At 41.7% G+C, this 19,783-nt stretch overlaps 1 protein-coding gene across 1 annotated transcript in view; it reads right to left on the bottom strand.

Annotated features, from left to right (window-relative positions):
• Positions 1 to 19,194, bottom strand: part of HFM1 (HFM1, ATP-dependent DNA helicase homolog) — a 91,490-nt gene extending 72,296 nt beyond the window's left edge. Inside the window, exons 1-7 of the mRNA XM_015420183.1 lie at positions 18,999 to 19,194; positions 15,999 to 16,275; positions 14,401 to 14,666; positions 6,617 to 6,664; positions 4,019 to 4,089; positions 1,957 to 2,089; positions 826 to 977 (exon numbers count right to left, since the gene is read on the bottom strand). Of these exons, the coding sequence (XP_015275669.1) occupies positions 826 to 977; positions 1,957 to 2,089; positions 4,019 to 4,089; positions 6,617 to 6,664; positions 14,401 to 14,666; positions 15,999 to 16,275; positions 18,999 to 19,194 (1,143 nt within the window). The remainder of the gene's footprint in view (positions 1 to 825; positions 978 to 1,956; positions 2,090 to 4,018; positions 4,090 to 6,616; positions 6,665 to 14,400; positions 14,667 to 15,998; positions 16,276 to 18,998) is intronic.
• Positions 19,195 to 19,783: the final 589 nt, after the last annotated feature.

Genomic DNA, 19,783 nt, shown 5'->3' with positions numbered 1-19,783 from the left:
GCCCTGCAGGATTTAATGCAATTTCGCAGGGCCTGTAAGGCAGAGATGTTCCTCCAGACTTGAGGACAGCGATGGTGTAACCATCGCTGGCACCCTCCCTCTTTCTCCTTGTTTTCATCTGTTTCCCTCCTCCTGCCCTGCCCATGGGGTGGCGGCACAGTCCAGTACGGGAATAAGATTAAGGCAGCATCTTGGATTTTAGGTTTTTAATTACATGTTTAACTGTATATTTGATATTATGTATTGTTTTATTGTTGATGTATATCGCCCAGAGCCCTGTTTTTACAGGGATGGGGTGATTCATAAATTGAATAAATTATAATAATAGCAAGTCACCCGGTGATGGTTGGTGGTCCTGCCGCCTGACCCTGATGAGTCCTACCTCAAAGGCCAAAACAGCCCTGGAAATGGCCCTGCTCACCACACCAGCCTTTTAATGACAGAAACCAAGGCTTGAAGGTTGGCAATACTGTTGTAGTTGCCTAGCAATGGCCACAAAGGCCACTGAGATGACATTTGTTTCTTAAAGCTACAGATACTGCTTATATTACTTTGCAAGTTTTATCACCCTTTTTAAAAAAGATTTCAGATTTTTCTGCAACCCTAGGGCTTTTCTCAAGCTTGCAGAAAGATCTGTCTTGTCTGTTTATGTCCTCAGTCTTGGATTTAAGTATCCACAGATGGGTTCATGTTGAGAATCAGATATCTTGATAAGAAATGTTCATATAAAAGGACCTAGGAAAATAACAGTATGAAATTATTTTTATGTACAAAAAAATCTTTTTTTTAAGTCAACATTACTGGCAAGGCATGTATGAAACCTACTGGTGTAGTCAAAATAATGTGAGCATGTTGTATTTCAAATAAGTCATCCATTGCTGTATCTCCTGTTAGTTCCTTACAGACAAGTCCAATGGGTCCAAATTTTTCTTTCCAGTCCTCAAAACGCTGACTGCAGAGAGCTTTTATTGGAGCCACTAAAAAAATAAAGAGCAGTGGAGAAAAAAATAGAAAAACAAGACATGTTTGAACAGGTCTTCCAACACACCATACATAATGATAAGCTTTTCAAAAATTCTCCCATTCTTTCCTCACAAGCTAACTTTACATTCCTGTATATTTTAGCCGCTCCTCTTTATACCAGCCACAGTTTGAGTTAATCTGTTTTGGACCTATATGCTAACAGAGGCCTTAAAAGTACTGAACACATTTATAAATATTTTGTTATACTTTTGAAGATCTACTTGCAGACACATCTGCACACATTTATAAATATTTTGTTATACTTTTGAAGATCTACTTGCAGGCACATCTTATTCATCATATGGTAAAACCAATATGCGGATGACACTCAGCTCTACCTCACACTTCCAGCTGATCCAAGGGAGGCTGTAGAAACCCTGAACTGATGCCTGGAGGCAGTTTTGGAGTAGATACACTCAGTGCTTTCGAATGGGGCTTCCAACAGAGGCGTTGTGCTTAGAATTCATACAAGAGGAAAAGAGGGGTGAGTGTGCATCTGTTTATTTGAGGGTGTGTGGTTTCAGAAAATATGTCTGTCTGAAAATCACCTTCTAGCTTTTGGTGAATGTTCTAGATGGTTCTGCTGGGAGGAGTGTCTGCTGAGTGAGGCAAGTCAGCTGCCTGCTACTGTATAACTCCTGGCGGTGAGGTCTGACTCTGTAAGAAGCATGCAGGTTTCCCGTGGGTTTACATCTGAGGATTTCAGAGCTTACTAGAGAGCTGAGCTTGGGAGTTCAATGAGGGAGGTCAAGGGGGAACAGGAGAGAACCCCTCTACTCCGACTTTCTAGAGAGAATATATGCAAGCTCCACATAAGCTAGGAGGGTGGTGTGCCACACTAATCCTTCCTGCTACAGAAATCTGCACAGATACAGGATTTTTCCTTCTTGAGCATTATCAATAATATATTTGTTAACATTGTAGTGTACTTACTATAGACAATTTTAATATTTAACCAAGGCATCGGCTCTTTGATTAATAACCTGGTAATTGCAAGCTCAAACATCACAGTTTTTCCAGAACCAGTTGGAGCACAGATCACAAAATTTCTGTCTGTATAAAGGAGCTGGGAGGAAAACCCACAGTAGTAAATGGAACATACACAGTTTGGTGCACCTGTTTTAACTAATCTACTTGGAAATACTGGTACACAAGGGATTTGTTTCATCATTGATGCACATATTACAAAATCACAGCTAATACAGTTTCTCAGAAATAATGTTTTTTGTGTTACCAGATGAGAACTTATTTTGTATGAGAGCAAAAAAGGCAAAACAGAAGAAAGACTTTTTTCTTTGGTATCTGCCACTGAGCAATTATGAAGAATATGTGGTGCAGCAGTTTAAGGCTATTATGCAGCAAAGATTGTTGTAGAATTACAAACACAAAAACATTTTCAAGTCCTAGGAGAAAGCAGCACACATAGAAGTATATGGGCATTGACAGAAGTCTATTACTAAAATATACAGTATGTTTTGATCTTCAACAATATTTTAAGAGGAAATTCCAAGTCATCATTCTTTAGCAATTTTACCCATAAATCATGAGCAACTTGAGCATTCAATTTGTGCAAAATTCTAATATAACAAAAGGGGGGGAACTATTCAAAACATTCTCTATCAATGAACAAGGTCACATTCTGTAACATACTTAATTCTACAGCATTCTTAACAGTATACCTTGCATCGTAAATGTTGAGTGCAGAGATTCTGGAACCCTAATCAGTGGCTACTGGTGAGATGGTTTCTCAGCTGGAATCAGTGACTGTTACTGGAGGACAACTGAGGGGGAAGAGGAATTTCTACCCTTACCTGAAAGCCCTGGGAGGCAGTGAGGGAAGCAGGAGGTGCCTTAGTCAGTGCTATACAAGCATGCAGTTGACTTAATAGGTGTTTCTGGAACAAGGACAGGCTGTTGCTGTCGGCAAAATGAGGTTTCCAATCAGCATCTGCATGCCTGTATAAAGTTAACAGAGGCATCCCCACGCCTTCTCTTCTGCCTTCTGTTCCTTGCAGGTAAGATGTAAACTCCCCACTCACTGGGGCTGAAAAGTCTCCAGCATCCCAAACCCTGAAACTCATGGGTGATGTCATGGTGGGACCTGGTGATATCACATAGAATAGCACTGCAAATGGTAGTACTTCCACATATCAGCATACACCATGTGGTGTATGTGAATCTGTGAAGTCACAATTGTGATTTTGAAGAGATAGGAGATTCACCACACACAAATTTTAAAAACATGGACATTAACTGTGTGCTAAAGTTACCAGCTAAACCTAAAATGTACTCTGTTAGTGCCAATTTATTGCCTCCCAATTCCAATTTACATGTGCAGTGATTACCACAGACAGGCATACACAGAAGTCTTAAATGAAGCCATCAAGTGCGTGGGCTACCTGACTCTCCTGAGATTTCAGCCTGCTAATGTACATTGAGGCCCTGATTACTGGGTTCAAAAATCTGAGAACCTGAAGGCAAAGCTTAGGACCTAGTGATCTTAACACTCTCCCTCAATTGTAGTGCTGTTCAGCAGTCTCAACTTGCAAAGTGCCTCACCAACTGCCACTGGCTGCAACTTGTCTACATGCATGCAACATGCTCAATTAGTGGCATGGTTGGTAATGATATGGTGGTGCTTTGTATGCTTTCCTTAAGTACTTGTTTCATTGATGGTACAGTAAGCAAAAGGATCGGATACTGCACTCCTACACTCCTCTCTCTGCAAGCAAATAGTCTACCCTCTATGTATGACAGCCTATCAGTATACTCCTAAACAGAGTTACACCCATCTAATTCCATTGCAGTCAATGGGCTTACAAAAGGTCTAGTTTCATAGGACTGCACTGTTCTCTTCAATTCAGTGATTCACAAGTTGTACAGGCTTAGTTTGTAGGAACAGGACAGTGAAATTTTATGAAATTAGCAACAAATGCTTATACATTGTTGTAAATGTATGCATAATAATTCACACTTAAAACTAGTCCATACTTACATCATCCAGAGCCTTGGACTGAATATAATTAAAGTATGGGAACTCTTTGAAAATATTTCTAAACTGAGCAGCTTAAAATCATAGTAAGGAATCAAACTATTAACTGAAGAATGGATAAAAGTATAACTGTACAATACGGATCTCGGTATAGATGTTCTACTTCTATGTATTTGTTAGAATAGAGGCTTGGAAACATTTTACTAGTGACAGAAAATTTTCAGGTACATTTAAGCTATTGATTTTTTAAAAAAATCCCAACCAGAAGACAGAAATTTCTAGGAAATGCTGAAATACATGCAATATGAAATTACTGATCAAACCCAAACACTGTTTGCCCCTTCAAGAACATGAAATGTATACTAATTTATATATTAGATCAAGGTGGGTAGCCGTCTTGGTCTGAAGCAATAGAACAAAGGGTCCAATGGCACCTTTAAGACCAACAATGTTTCATTCAAGGTGCGAGCTTTCGTGTGCACACACACTTCGTCAAATGAGGAAACGGATTTACATATCATAGTTGTATATATAGGAGGGGTTTGTTAAATTAGCATGCAAAATAGTGAGGACACTTTAACAGATCAAAAGATTTAGTGCTGTGAGGGTGCACGGGGGGGGGGGGGGACAACAACATGGGTAATAAATATGTTAGAACTGGAGACTGAAGTGCCCTAATTTGTGAGAATCCAGTCCTTAGACCCCATCCATCTCCTTGCAAGTGCGGAGGTGAATTTTACAGCATCTTGGCTGTGTAGAGTGTTTTCCTTGTCCACAAAACAAAGAACTGCATTTAAATGTACCATTCCATATTACATGACATATTCGATTATATTCCTAATTGCTAAGAGTAGTAATAACATTTTGCTTCAATAAAACATGGAGTTAACTGACAGAATCCTTTTCCTGGGATATAGTGTTATGCCAGAGATCTACAAGATATTGCATGGCATTACAATTACTATTATAGTATACTATCTCAAAAAAAGAAAAGGAAAACATCAAAATATAAGGGATGTATAGCCCTTCCTGGTGAGAATACATACATGAGGATTGAATGAGTTAGCATGTGTAATGGGATAAGAAACCAATATCCCTGTTAAATCCTGGTGGGGTGTTTGTTCTGAGTGTTATAATAACCTGTAATTCAGCTGTTTCCTTTTCCATTCTGTTCCTGAAGTTCCTTTCCAATAAAACAGCTACTTTGAGGTCAGCCATTGAATGTCCTGGAAGGTTAAAGTGTTCCCTTCGGGTGTCTCAGTCTTGTCATTCCTGATGTCTGATTTGTGTCCATTTATCCTCTGGTGTAGGGTTTGTCCTGTTTGTCCTATGTAGAGAGCCGAAGGGCAATGCTAGCATTTAATGGCATATACAATGTTAGAAGATGAGCAAGTGAATGTACCTGAGATGGTGTAGTTGGTGTTCTTGGCAGGGTGTATGTGGCAGCAAAGTTGGCATCTGGATTTACTGCAAGCTCTGGTACCGGACCGTGTTCACATTAGAAGTTGCATTATTGTGGGTGAGTTGTTTGAGATTGGGTGGTTGTCTGTGTGCAAGAAAATGTTTACCTCCCAGTATTTGTGAAAGAAACTGTTATTGTCCAGGAGAGGTTGTAAGTCATTGATGAAGTGGTGAACTGTTATATGTGACCACAAGGGGTATTCTGTTATTGTCCTTTTTGGGCTTGTCTTGTAACCCAGAGAAAACCTGTTACAAGACAAGCTCAAATACAATAACAAGTTTGCTCAATAAACTTTCCTAATTTACCAATAATTGGAAATCTACCAGATTATTTCCAGATTTTTAAAGTATATCAAAAAGCATTATAGCTTAAATCATGGCACTAAGAAGACGTACAGAAAAATGTTTCACAACTATGATTTAAACCCTGGTTAGGAATCATGGACTGTGGGGAAAAGACCAAACAAGAGATTATGTTAGGATGTAATAATAATAATAAACAGGGGTCATTTCCTGCAGGAGCGCACAGGAGCGGAGCTCTGGCAGTAAAGAGCCCAGGGGGCGGGCACATGCAACAAGCCCCACCCAGCAACCCTCAGTCAGAGCAAGAAGCAGCCAGGTAAGTTGCAGAGCTCCCCCTGGCCCCCCGGTCCAAAACAGTCCTGTGGCACCTTTAAGACCAAGTTTTATTCAGGTACAAGCTCTCCCTCCTCTGCAAGGACAGATCTGCAGCCCCCCCCCCCAAGCCAGCAATCCAAAACAGTCCAGCGGAGCCTGAGAACTGGGTGTTGCCTTCTGACACACTTCCGGTGATGTCAAGGTGTGTGACATATGCAAATAAGTTATACTAATGAGTTATGCTAATGAGCCCCTGCACCTCTTTTTCTACGAAATGACCCCTGATAATAACAAACTATATTTAGCCACAAAAGTGAAGTCTGTTATCAAGTCACATCTGAGGCAAGCAAGGAGGACCATGAGCCCAGGTTCTTTTCTATAATACCAAGCCATTGTCTATGAAACCTTATGCACACTTAGTAGCAAGCCACATTTAGTTCAGTGGGGTTTCTAAGAAAACATGTTTAGGATTATGCTTCATATCATATTTTTAAAATGCAGGTCACAGTACATGAAGGATACGGATTTCAGTCACAGGTCGCAAAATCATCAATTCCTTTTTAGCTGTTCCTAATGAATGAATATTTGTTTTAATTATCATCCATAACAAAAAAGTAACCAAAAATGAAATTTCTTTACAACATGGGGAAAAAAACATAGATTTGTATGTGATACTCCTTTCTATACAAGTTATCTTATGAGCCAGCTATAAATCTAACATACACTTTAAGGATGGCGCATGCTTACCACTGATACACTAGATCATCTCCACAAAACATGTAACAGTGCTGCTACAAGTGGATACACCAGCTTTTAAAAGAGGTCTGAATTTATTCGATAACAGAAAACTTAAGCAGCTTCTGTGCTCTTCTTCATAATGGTATTTCAATGTACCTTACACTTTGATTTCTCCACAAAACAGGACTCACAGAAAGGGAAGTGAAGAAGCACATGCAACCCAATATAATAAATCAGCAACACAGAATTAAACAAAACTAATTGTTTCTAATAGTATATGGAACTTGTCAGTAAAACTGGTCAGGGGTCCAGCAGAGATCTCAGAAAGTATAGACCAGTTAGCCTAACATCTGTTCTGGGTAAATCAGCAGAAAATGTTATTAAAGACAGAAGTATTAAGCACACAGCGGAACAGAGCCTGCTAAGGGAAAATCAGTATCCCCCCCCCCAAAGAGAAATCCTGCCTCACCAGCCTGTTGAAGTTCTTTCAGAGGATTAAGTATGTGGCTAAGAGTGTTCCGGACACATTATATATTTGGTCTCCCACAAGGTTTCTGACAAGGTCCCTCACTGAAGACTCCTGAGTGAAATTAGCAGTTACAAGGGGCGGGACCCGCGATACTCGCGCGGGGGGAGAGGGACCTCCACACATGAGGCAGAGGAGGAAGCAGCAGGAGGAGGTAAGTTCCCCCCATCCCGCCGGTTCCACCCCCGTTCGGTCTCCCCCCCTTGCCTCCCCCCCCTGCCCCCGGCTCCGCAGCGCGCCCTGCGCGGCTCGCCGCTCGGGCCTCGCTGCTCTCTTCCCCCCCTCAAGCGGCGGCGAGGGAGTTTGCAGAACGTTCCCTGCGCATGCGCAGGGGACACGCTGTCACTTTTGGGGGGATTTAAGTATCCCCCCGATATTTTTTTCGGGTTTTTAGATTTTTGTGCACACCTGGGGACTGCCCCATGTGTTCACGAAAATCTCCCTCCCCCCAGGTGCCCCCGATGCGTGGATTTAGGTATCCGCATGCACGGGGGCGACTTCGCTATTAGTATATAGATGGGGTAAGAGGCTGAGGCAACCTCTGAATACCAGGGTTAGGAGACAACATCCAGGGAAGGCCTCTATGCCCTGTTTCTTGGACCTCTAGAGCAATTAGTACAGATAAATGGACAGGTCCTCTTAATAATTAAAATTGATTAAACAATAGGAAGCAGTGAGTGGGAATAAACAGACAGTTCTCTCAATGGAAGGAAGGAAATAGTGGAGTCCCACAAGAATCAGCACTGGGACTGCAGCAATTTAACTTGGTAATAAATTATCTGGAATTGGAGGTGAATAGTATAGTGGCTAAATTTACAGATGATACCAAATTATTCAGGATGGTGAAAAACCAAAGCAAACTGTCAAGGGCTCCAAGAGGTTCACTCCAATCTGGGTAAGTGAGCAACAACATGGCAAATTATTTTCAATATAGGTAAGTGCAAGATGATATACACGGGAACAAAAAAATCCCAACTTTAAATATATGCTGATGGGGTCCAAACTGGCTGAGTCCAAAACTGAAAGAGACCTGGGGGTAGTAATAGAAAGCCTGATGAAAATTGGAGTCAGTGTGCAATGGCAGTTAAAAAAGGAAAGCTCCACATTAAAGATTATCACAAAAGGAATTGAAAATAAAACACCCAATATTGTCATGCCCTTATAAAGCTATAGTGAGGCCTCACTGGAATACTGTGTACAGTGCTGGTTGCCAGATCTAAAAAAAAAAAGGTATTGCAGAGGTTGCAAAGTGCAGAAGAGGGCAATCAAAATTTTGAAAGAGTTGGAGCTCCTTTCCAATGAGGAAAGGCTAAAGAGTTTGAGGCTTTTTCATCAGAGAAAGACAATGAAGGGACATGATAGAGATTTATAAAATTAAGCACAAGATAGAGAAAGTGGATAGAAAGAACTTTTATTTCCTTCCCTCACTATACTAGATCTCAAGGGTACCCAATGATGTTAATGGGCAATAGATTATTATAGTATAGTATAGTATAGTATAGTATAGTATAGTATAGTATAGTATAGTATAGTATAGTACTTCACTCAATGAGTCATTACACAGGCTCATATTTACCTGTTTGGGACACAAGAAATTTTAAAGCCTTCAAGGCTCCCCATACGCTGATTTATTCCGGGCATAGTTAAAATTCCTGGAAGTCAAGCCTGTCTTGTAAATGCTATGTCTACAAAAGGACCATAGAAGTATGGGATAAATGCTGAATATTTATCCCTAATCTGAATTTGCCAGGGAAATTAAAAGAAAAGAGGGAAAACACTGATCTCTGAATTCCAGATTCTGTTCCCTGTCAATTCACAACCATGCCAGGCGAATAGAAATAAATGATATTTTAATTAAAAAATCAGATTTTAAAAATTTAAATCATATTTTTATTTAAATTGGATTTTTTAAATAAAATGCTTTTGAGGAAAAATCTATCTAAAGATAGTTTTCTATTTAAGATACATCATAGTCCAAAAATTATTCATCATGAAATAAGGATTTGTTTTTAATTATGTAATATGAGGCTGTATACTCATGCAATGTTTAAATTTTTTGGTAAATTACTTCCATTAATACATTCACAGTTATGCTCTTCCAGAGGTTTCTGTAAGATTATTAGGCAATTTTTTTATCTAGAAGATATTATCACAGATGCTTAGTTTTAGGGTTCTCAAAACTGAATTTGTGCCTGCAGAGATCACATGCCTCTTCTTCACAGCAAAAATATTATAAAATAAACATACAGAGAAAAATACCTTAATCCCATTCTTCCTTTGCAAATCTATATACACAGAATCAACCCCTTTCCTCTTAAGTGCTAAATTTCAAAAAAATTCAATGAATAGAAAGAAGATTGTTGGAAGTGGAATAGATCTGCACAAGAAGCTAAGTGTGAGGACGGAGGGGCAAGCAGTAAAAATGAAAGTGAAATCTTTTGAGCAGAATACTCCACAAGTCTCCCTATGACGTGGTGAGAGGGGGCTTGCGTGGTTCGATGAAGCTGTGGGCTATGCCACGGAGGGCCACCCAGGACGGACAGGTCACAGCAGAGAACTCAGACCAAGTGTGATCCACTGGAGAAGGAAATGGCAACCCACTCCAGTATCTTTGCCAAGAAAACCCCATGGACAGTAACAAAAGGCTACAAGATATGACGTCGGAAGATGAGCCCCTCAGGTCAAAAGGTGTCCAATATGCTACTGGGGAAGAGCAGAGGGCAAGTACAAATAACCCCAGAAAGAGTGAAGCGGCTGGGCCAAAGCCGAAAGGACGCTCAGTTGTGGATGTGTCTGATGGTGAAAGGAAAGTCCAGTGCTGCAAAGAACAATACTGCATAGGAACCTGGAATGTAAGATCTATGAATCAAGGTAAGCTTGACGTGGTCAAAAATGAGATGGCAAGACTGAACATCGATATCCTAGGAATCAGTGAACTAAAGTGGACAGGAATGGGCGAATTTAACTCAGAAGACCATTATATCTACTACTGTGGCCAGGAATCTCGTAGAAAAAATGGTGTGGCCTTTATAGTCAACAAGAGAGTGCAAAAGGCAGTACTGGGATACAATCTCAAAAATGACAGAATGATTTCTGTCCGATTCCAAGGCAAACCATTCAACATCACAGTAATTCAAGTGTATGCCCCAACCACTGATGCAGAAGAGGCTGAAGTGGACCGGTTCTATGAAGACCTACAACACCTCCTAGAACTAACACCAAAAAATGATGTCCTCATCATCATAGGGGACTGGAATGCTAAAGTAGGAAGTGAAAAGGTAACTGGAATAACAGACAAGTTTGGCCTTGGAAAGCAAAATGAAGCAGGGCAAAGGTTAACAGAGTTTTGTCAAGAGAACACACTGGTCATAGCGAACACCCTTTTCCAACAACCTAAGAGGCGACTCTACACATGGACATCACCAGATGGGCAACACCGAAATCAGATTGACTATATAATTTGCAGTCAAAGATGGAGAAGCTCTATCCAGTCAGTAAAAACAAGACCTGGAGCTGACTGTGGTTCAGATCATGAGCTACTCATTGCAAAATTCAGACTTAAACTGAAGAAAATTGGGAAAACCACGAGGCCATTCAGGTTTGACCTAGATCGCATCCCTGATGAATATACAGTAGAGGTGAAGAATAGATTCAAGGGTCTGGATTTGATAGATAGAGTGCCTGAAGAACTATGGACAGAGGTTCGTGACATTGTACAGGAAGCAGCAATCACCACCATCCCAAAGAAAAAGAAATGTAAGAAAGCAAAGTGGCTTTCTGATGAGGCTTTACAAATAGCAGAGGAAAGAAGGAAAGCGAAAGGCAAAGGCGAAAAGGAAAGATTTACCCAACTGAACGCAGATTTCCAGAGAACAGCAAGGAGAGATAAGGAGGCCTTCCTGAATGAACAGTGCAAAGTAATAGAAGAAAACAATAGAATGGGAAGGACTAGAGATCTCTTCAAGAAAGTTGGAGAAATCAAGGGAGCGTTCCATGCAAAGCTGGCCATGATAAAGGACAAAAACGGTAGGGACCTAACAGAAGCAGAAGAGATTAGGAAAAGATGGCAAGAATACACAGAAGAACTATACAAGAAAGACCTCGATGTCCTTGACAACCACGACGGTATAATCACTGACCTCGAGCCAGACATCCTGGAATGTGAAGTTAAATGGGCCTTAGAAAGCATTGCTAACAACAAAGCTAGTGGAGGTGATGGTATTCCAGCTGAGCTATTCAAAGTCTTAGAAGATGATGCTGTTAAAGTGCTGCACTCCATTTGCCAGCAAATTTGGAAAACGCAACAGTGGCCACAGGATTGGAAAAGATCAGTATACATTCCAATCCCAAAGAAGGGCAATGCCAAGGAATGTTCAAACTATCGCACAATTGCACTCATATCACACGCTAGCAAGGTCATGCTCAAGATCCTACAAGCTAGGCTTCAACAGTACGTGGATAGAGAACTACCAGAAGTACAAGCTGGGTTTCGAAGAGGTAGAGGAACTAGAGATCAAATTGCCAACATTCGCTGGATTATGGAGAAAGCAAGAGAGTACCAGAAAAATATCTACTTCTGCTTCATTGACTATGCTAAAGCCTTTGACTGTGTGGATCACAACAAACTATGGCAGGGCCTTAAAGAGATGGGAGTACCAGACCACCTCACATGTCTCTTGAGAAACCTGTATAAGGGCCAAGAAGCGACAGTTAGAACCGGATATGGAACAACTGATTGGTTTAGCATAGGAAAAGGAGTACGACAAGGATGTATATTGTCGCCTTGCTTATTTAATATATATGCAGAGTACATCATGCGAAATGCTGGCCTGGATGAATCACAAGCGGGAATTAAGATTGCTGGGGAAAAGATCAACAACCTCAGATATGCAGATGATACCACTCTGATGGCAGAAAGTGAAGAGGACCTCAAGAGCCTCTTGCTCAGGGTAAAAGAGGAGAGCGCAAAAGTGGGCTTGAAGCTCAACATCAAAAAAACTAAGATCATGGCATCCGGCCCCATCACTCCTTGGCAAATAGAAGGGGAAGTCGAAGTAGTGACAGACTTCACGTTCCTGGGATCCCAGATCACCGCAGACTGTGACAGCAGCCATGAAATTAAAAGACGCCTGCTCCTTGGGAGGAAAGTGATGGCGAACCTAAACAGCATGATAAAAAGTAGAGACATCACCCTGCCAACAAAAGTCCGCATGGTCAAAGCAATGGTATTCCCAGTAGTCATGTATGGCTGCGAGAGTTTAACTATGAGGAAGGCCGAGCGCCGAAGAATAGATTCTTTTGAACTATGGTGCTGGAGAAGACTCTTGAGAGTCCCTTGGACTGCAAGAAGATCAAATCAGTCAATCCTAAAAGAAATCAGCCTGGAAGGCCAGATAATGAAACTGAAGCTCAAATACTTTGGCCACCAAATGAGAAGGGAGCACTCACTGGAGAAGACCCTGGTGCTGGGAAAGACTGAAGGTAAAAGAAGAAGGGGACGGCAAAGGATGAGATGGTTAGACAGTGTCATAGATGCAACGAACGTGAAATTGAGCAAACTTCAGAGGACGGCATAAGACAGGAAGGCTTGGCGTGATCTGGTCCATGGGGTCGCGAAGAGTCGGACTCGACTGTGCAACTGAACAACAACCACCACCACAAAAACTCCACGAGTCTTTGGATTTTTGTGTGTATAGCCTGAGGTTTATTATATTATTCTATGATATGTTTCTAATAGTATAACCAAATCAGTAATTTTTGATATAACTGTAAAACTAATCTGAAAAGTTGTTATTCTAAAAATTAAACCTTCATCTGGTTGTAAATATTAAGATGAAGATTAAGAAAACAGCAAGAATGAGTATTTATGTAGAAAACCATAATTTAAATCTAACCTTACTGACAAGTGATTTAAATCAAAACTATCCTGCAGCTATGAGAGGAAGAACCTTTCCCTTCTTGTTTTCAGACTTCTTCAATCCAGTTGCTACTTAATGTAGTCTCCCCTCTCTTTGGCCACTCTGATCTCAACCAAAGATGTCCTTCCCTAACAAAGGATGTCCCTCATCTCTATTCATCATACTGTCCTAATGAATTCTAACACTTTCTGTTTCTAGAAACAATGTGTACATGACATTCAACTGCCTCTCAGAAAGATCCTTTGAAATAACAAAGTCCAAGCAATCTTCAGCTGCATCCATACACGGTTTGATATTGCACTACTATGGCATTCCAGCAACCATTCACAACTGGATTCTCCTATGTGCACAAGACAATCCAGTTGTTAATGACTGCTATAATGCCATAATAGCACAAAACCTAACAACATGTGGATGGCAGCCTACTTTTTAATAGCTGTCCTTCTTGGGTAGATGTGTTCCAAGGTAAAATCCAAACTGGAAAAAAGATTATTTAAGCCAGTAAGAGAAAAAGCAAAGAACTGAGAATAAGCAAATAACAAATCAGAAAATGAGCAAAGAACAAATTAGGAATTGCCCAACAGAAATGGAAATTTACCAAGATTACTTCAGAGGTGAAGAGTCATTTTACCATATTCTTTCTCCATATCAGTGGATAAAGGAGGAGGAACATTTGCTTAGGGAATGGGAAAATAATTCTAGATTATAACAGTACAACTTGATAAAATGTAAGGAGGAATGAGAGAGATAACAGGACGATGGAAAAAATTGAAAGACAATGCATAGCTTTCTTTTCATCAGTTCCCATAACTGTACCTATTGTCCTCAAAACAGCCACACACTAAGCTCTTTGAGACATACATTTAATTACAATTACTTGCATCCAATTTACTTTAAGTATACTTTTTGTGATTAACATCTTCTCTTCTAATCTGCTTCCATCCTTTAATGTGAATACTATGTTACCTACTTTATATTACTCAAATAGATTTAACTGTTCTGTATTTCCTGATTCTGTCTATTGTTCAGTTCATGAATATACATTATTCATAGATACTGCATGAAGGCTGTATTGTAATAAACATTTGTGCAAAAAAAATGCCAGAGTAAATCCATAAATTTACCTTCTACACTAGAGCTCTTTGAAACACAAGGAAATGACTGTACTTTTTCAATTCCTTCTCCATTTGCAGAAGCAGAAAAAATATCATTTACACTAAACAGATTAAAATCTGAATATTGTGCAATCTGCGTATTATTTTTCCATAGGTCTCCCATTTTCATCCCTTTGTTGTTAGAAATATTACAGTATGCATCTATTCCTCTCTTGGCATTGGTGTTCTCCTTACAGTCTGTATTTGCATACGTATAATCAGTTGGTTTAAATAAGCTATAACAAATACAAAAGGATGTTTTCATATTATATACATGCACACAAAATACACTCACTTTTAAGACCATTATAATATTGTGAAGTTTCCAGTACCTGCTAAAAGTAAAATCAGTTTTTTTGTTACCCAGCAAGCTAAACACATCCCACAAGCCTTGCATGGCAGTTTCCCAGATGCTTGACAAGCCATTCAGCCATTCTCTTTTTCAGTCCCAGGCAGGAAGCAAAACTAGGAACAAGGAAGTTTATTCATCCTTGCTGGGCAATCATACAGGGCTGCTTAGCATTCTGAGACAGTCACAAACTTTATTCTAGAATATAAATTTAGTTCTATTCAAGTAACAAAACACTGGAACTTACTTGAATGTTTCTTCTCTTCAGTGGGGTGAAATCACCCAAGCTGGTTAAGTCACACCTTCTCTTGCTCCAGCCTGGCAGGGTTATACAAATTTTTGTATGACTCTCCTGGGCCAGAAGTGGGCTGACCCTCTAGTCCTTATATAGCCCTTGCCCATTTAAGGATTAGTTTTTTTGGGGGAGGGGTGATCCCTGAACAGATGAGGCTCCTAATTCAGAAATCCTTCTTGCTAAGGTAATTGCGACTAAGAAGGCTACCTTCCATGAAAGAAATCTTAACTCTATAGACTTCAGAGGTTCAAGTGACATTTTTGTCAATGCCTATAACACCTTCGAAAGACTCCAGGTAGGGAATCTATTATTAACATGTTCCACTTTCAGGTCAGTTAGATGCAGTTCCGCCCACTGGAACAGAAGCCTTGACTTCCTGTAGAGGGGCACTACTCTGTTGCCTCCTTAACAGTTGATGTGTGCTTTGGTCATACATTGTCAGTCCTCACTAACACACTCCTATCCCGAAGGAGATTGAGGAAAGCTGTCAGCACTATCCTGATCGGCCGAAGCTTCGGCCAATTTATGCTGTTTAATCTTTCTTCATAGGTCCACTTGCCTTGTGTTACTGACCCTAAGCAGTGTGCTCCCCATCCCCTTTTGCTGACATCCATGGTCACTAACACGTGAGGGGGCTGTACAAAAGTTACTCCTTTGTTCGGGTTTGACTGGACTGTCCACCATTTTAAAGATTTCTTTAGAGAAAGATCTGCTTTGATCAGCTTGTGTTTTTTCCTTGCTGATGTCCCTCTAATGAGGTAGTCGTGTCCATTGCAGGCCCATGAAGTTAGGTCTATAGTTGATATCATGAGTCCTGGTATGGTTGACAATAGCATCAGATCCATCCAATTTTTCCTGCAAATCTTTCTTATAGCTTCTAATAATTTTTTCTGTTTCTCCACAGGAAGAAAGACCTTTGCCAACCTCATCTTTATCCTGGTGCCCAGGTGCATTATGTCCCTTGACAGATCTATATGGCTCTTCTGTAGATTTACCAAGAAAGCATGCATCTGGAACCCCTGCATGGTGACTGTAGTGTCTCTGGTTATTGAGTCTGTATTCTTGGTTTTGATCAGGATATTGTATAAATAAGGGTAAATGTGTATTCCCTGTTGTCTCATAAAGGCAACTGCTACTTTTGTGAACACTCTCAGTGAAGAAGAGAGGTCAAATGGGAGTGCTTTGTACTGAGAATGCTGGCCTTGAAAGGAAAAACACAGGAAAACTCTGTAAGATAGGTGAATTGGAATGTGAAGATAACCTTCCCAAAGGTTCAATGATGCTAGATAATCGTTCTGTTGTATTAGTTGTAAGATCAATCAAAGTGATTCCATTTGGAACTTGCATTTTCTTACCACATGTTCAGATTTCTCAGACTGAGGATTATTTTGCAGTCCCCCAAACGTTTGGGAACTACAAACAGAACTGAGTAGAATCCCTGGAACCGCTGGAGTAAGGGAACCGGTTCCATAGTTCCAATGCACAAAAGTTGTTGGGATTGTCTCCAACAGTAAGCGACGTTTTTCTCTATCTTGGGAACTGTGTTGACTGAACCATGTTCTATTATCTAAAACATCTACTGGTCAGTCATAGAGTTTTTCCAGACTTTTCCAGATGTGGGCTCTGTGTGGAGATAACCCTCTATGACATAGTTAGGTGGTGGGTCTTTTGCCCAGATAACTTCTGTCTTGCTTATTGGAGATAAACTGTTTGTCTTGGAATCTTGGATGATAACCAAAGGAGCGTGGGCTCCTGAAATCCTTGCCCCCTTGTAGGAATTCTGTAGTTGCAAAAGGAATGAAAATTTTTCCCCGTAGCATCCTTCTCCTAAGAAGAAGAGGTACAAGGCATCGCTTTTTTCTTCTCTTTAATTTCAACTAAGACCTTATCCAGTGCTCCCTCTCCAAAAAGTAGTCTGCCTGAAAACTTTTCTGCAGACAAACTGGATTTTGACAGAGGGTCCACCTTCCAATGCTTTAGCCACAAATTTCTTCTGACCAGTACATTCACCACCTGTGCTCTGGTGCAGAATTGCATGGAGTCTCAAGATGCATATGCTGCAATTTCTACATCTCTTTTAATCTTTAAAAAGGACATCTTAAATATAAGCAGATCAGTATTTGAATCCTGAAGGAGATGAGCCGCAGGCTGGAAGGACACCGAGCCCTTTTGTTTCTCAGTGGCCTTCCCTTACTATACTGCCTGGGCCCACCGCTATACTTTCCTCTCCCCACGAGCACCGGAATGTTTTGGCCAGGCATTGCCATCTCAGCAGGTCTCCGCAGGAGCTTCAGACCACTGATAATTAGCAGGTGCCAAGCCTCACAACGGCAGGACACAACTTAATATTACTGATGATAATTTAACTAACTCTTACTCTGCTATAAACTACATAACAACAACTACACAACAACAACTCCTGGTTAACCTAGCCATTCACTAGAGTTCCCACACCCACCCCAGCAAATAAAATCCTCCTACAAGCTCCCTTACAATCCTAATACACAGTATTTAGCAGACAAAAATCCTCAAACTAACTCCCTAGCATCAGCAGTTACTCCAGTTCAATGAGAGGTCGCAAAGTCCTGATGTCCTTCCTGGTAGCGCCACTAAGGGCACTACCCTCTCCCCACGTTCTCCAGCTGCAGTCTCTATTCCAGGCTCTGTTCCACAGCACTGATCTTCCCAGTACAACAACAGCACAACTGCCTACGTGGAGGAGAAAGCAGCCACCAATCTTAGTTCTAAATCTAGCAGCCTTCCCTGCAGTGGCTACTAGGGCCAAGCTTTCAGTCACTCCAGCTGCCAAATCCACTCCACAGTTCATTACTTCCCGGCTGCCGACTCCAGCTCCAACAGTAAACTCCGCTCCACAGTTCGTTGTTTCCCACCTAGCCAGCTGAGTCATGCAGCTCCGGAGCAGCGTCCAAATCCTGTCGGTGGGTGCTAATCTCTTCAGCCGGCTCCGTTTCACAGCCCACACTCGAGCCTGCAATCGTTTCTGATCCTTGATGTTCCTAAGGTTCCTGAAGTCCAAGGTCTGCCCTCCCCCGTCAGTTCCAATGTGCCATCGGCTCTGATCCCGCCAACAGTCCGCTTTTTCTCTCCCGCTGCTAGGCTGATTGGGGGGACTCCTAGGGGAGGAAAAACCCTTCTCAGTCTCACCCACCGTCGTCCGCAGAGCCCCCAGGGCCGCTGCTACTGCCGCCACCGCACTCTGTAATGTTTCTCGGGGGCCATTGTGAAATAGCCTCCACGCCGCCCGCTTCCGGGCAGACCAGCCGGCAGCTGTTCCCCCTGCGCCGGCAGGTACTTCACCACAGTCCGGGGCTGCAAGTAGCAGGAGTCTCGGTGGGTAGGCCAGACGGTTTGTTCTCCTCCGGTCTGAGTTGTAGCTATGGGGACAGTTCAGTGGAGGACGCCTAAGCGCCCCAGCTTTAATCTTTAAGTCCAGTTGGTGCCGTTGGTGCATTATAGCGAGGCTGGGGGTCTGTTTCTTTGCGTTCAAACTCTTTCTTTCCCTCAGAGAACAGGAGGGTGAGTACAACCCTCCTTTCTCGCCGCCATCTTTCTTGGCCACTAGTTACTCCTTGATTGCCTTCAACCATATTTCCAGTGGGGAAAATATTCTCTGGAAACTGAACCCCAGGAATGCCCAGTGTTGGTAACATCATTTGGTTTGAGGGGGCCCAGGGTGATCTGCATGCCTGAATCCACCATTTAGGAGAAACCAGGTTAAAAAGGTGGGGGGGAAATGGCACAGATGCCATGTTTGAGTTTATCACTCCTGCAGGCATGCTTTAAATGGCCACCAACAAACTTTGCAGTGGGAAGAGAGGCCCAGCTGTATAACTGCCAGTCTTGGGATCCAATCCACAATCTTTCCGTCACCGCTGATTGAATGGGGGGGGGGAGGGATCTCACCTCCAGACGCATCCTGGCCATGCTCTGTGGACCTGGAAGCTTCTGATTCCCAGGAGGTGATATCAGACGTAAAAGGCTCCTCTAAGTCTGCCACAGCTTGAGAAAGGCTGCAGGAGGTTTCTGGCATCCATGGCATTAAAGCAACAGAGAAACCCAAAGCTTCTGGACTTCCTGCCTTTGCCGTGAAGGCAGCCATGATTTCTGGATCCCTTGCTTGCCAATCTCCAGTGCCCAAAGCTTCAGACGGGAGAGGATTCTCTCTAATTATTTCTTTTTCTTTTTTGATCCCATACTGGGAGCTTTCTTGGGAGCTTTGTCATCCTCCATTGAAGGGAGTTCAAAAAAAGTAAACTTTCCTTCCCAAGATAATGGAGATGCTGGAACTGCAGGACTATTGAAACTGGAGGGTCAGCCCCCTGCTAGCCCAGGAGAGTCATACAAAAATTTGCATAGCCCTGCCTAGAACAAGAGGAGGTGTGACCTTAACCAGCTTGGGTGACTTCCCCTACTGAAGGAGAATGGGAATTTTGTGATTGCTATTTACAGGAGTGAGATAGCAGAACTATAAAAAATAAATTAGTTAATCTTTAAGATTAACTAATTCAAGGCTGCGGTCACACACACTGAATAATCCACTTTCAGTCCACTTTCAATGCACTTTTCAACTGGATTTTGTCAGTTCACACAGTAAAATCCAGTTGGAAAGTGCACTGAAAGAGGATTGAAAGTGGATTATTTAGTGTGTGTGACCGCAGCCCAAGATGTTTTTTGCAGGATTTTAAGAG

Source organism: Gekko japonicus, unplaced genomic scaffold (genome assembly GCF_001447785.1).
Source record: "Gekko japonicus isolate JY-2015 unplaced genomic scaffold, Gekko_japonicus_V1.1 scaffold134, whole genome shotgun sequence".
Taxonomy (NCBI): domain Eukaryota; kingdom Metazoa; phylum Chordata; class Lepidosauria; order Squamata; family Gekkonidae; genus Gekko; species Gekko japonicus.
The sequence above is the reverse complement of the archived record's forward strand: the minus strand, read 5'-3'. Positions and strand labels throughout refer to the sequence as shown.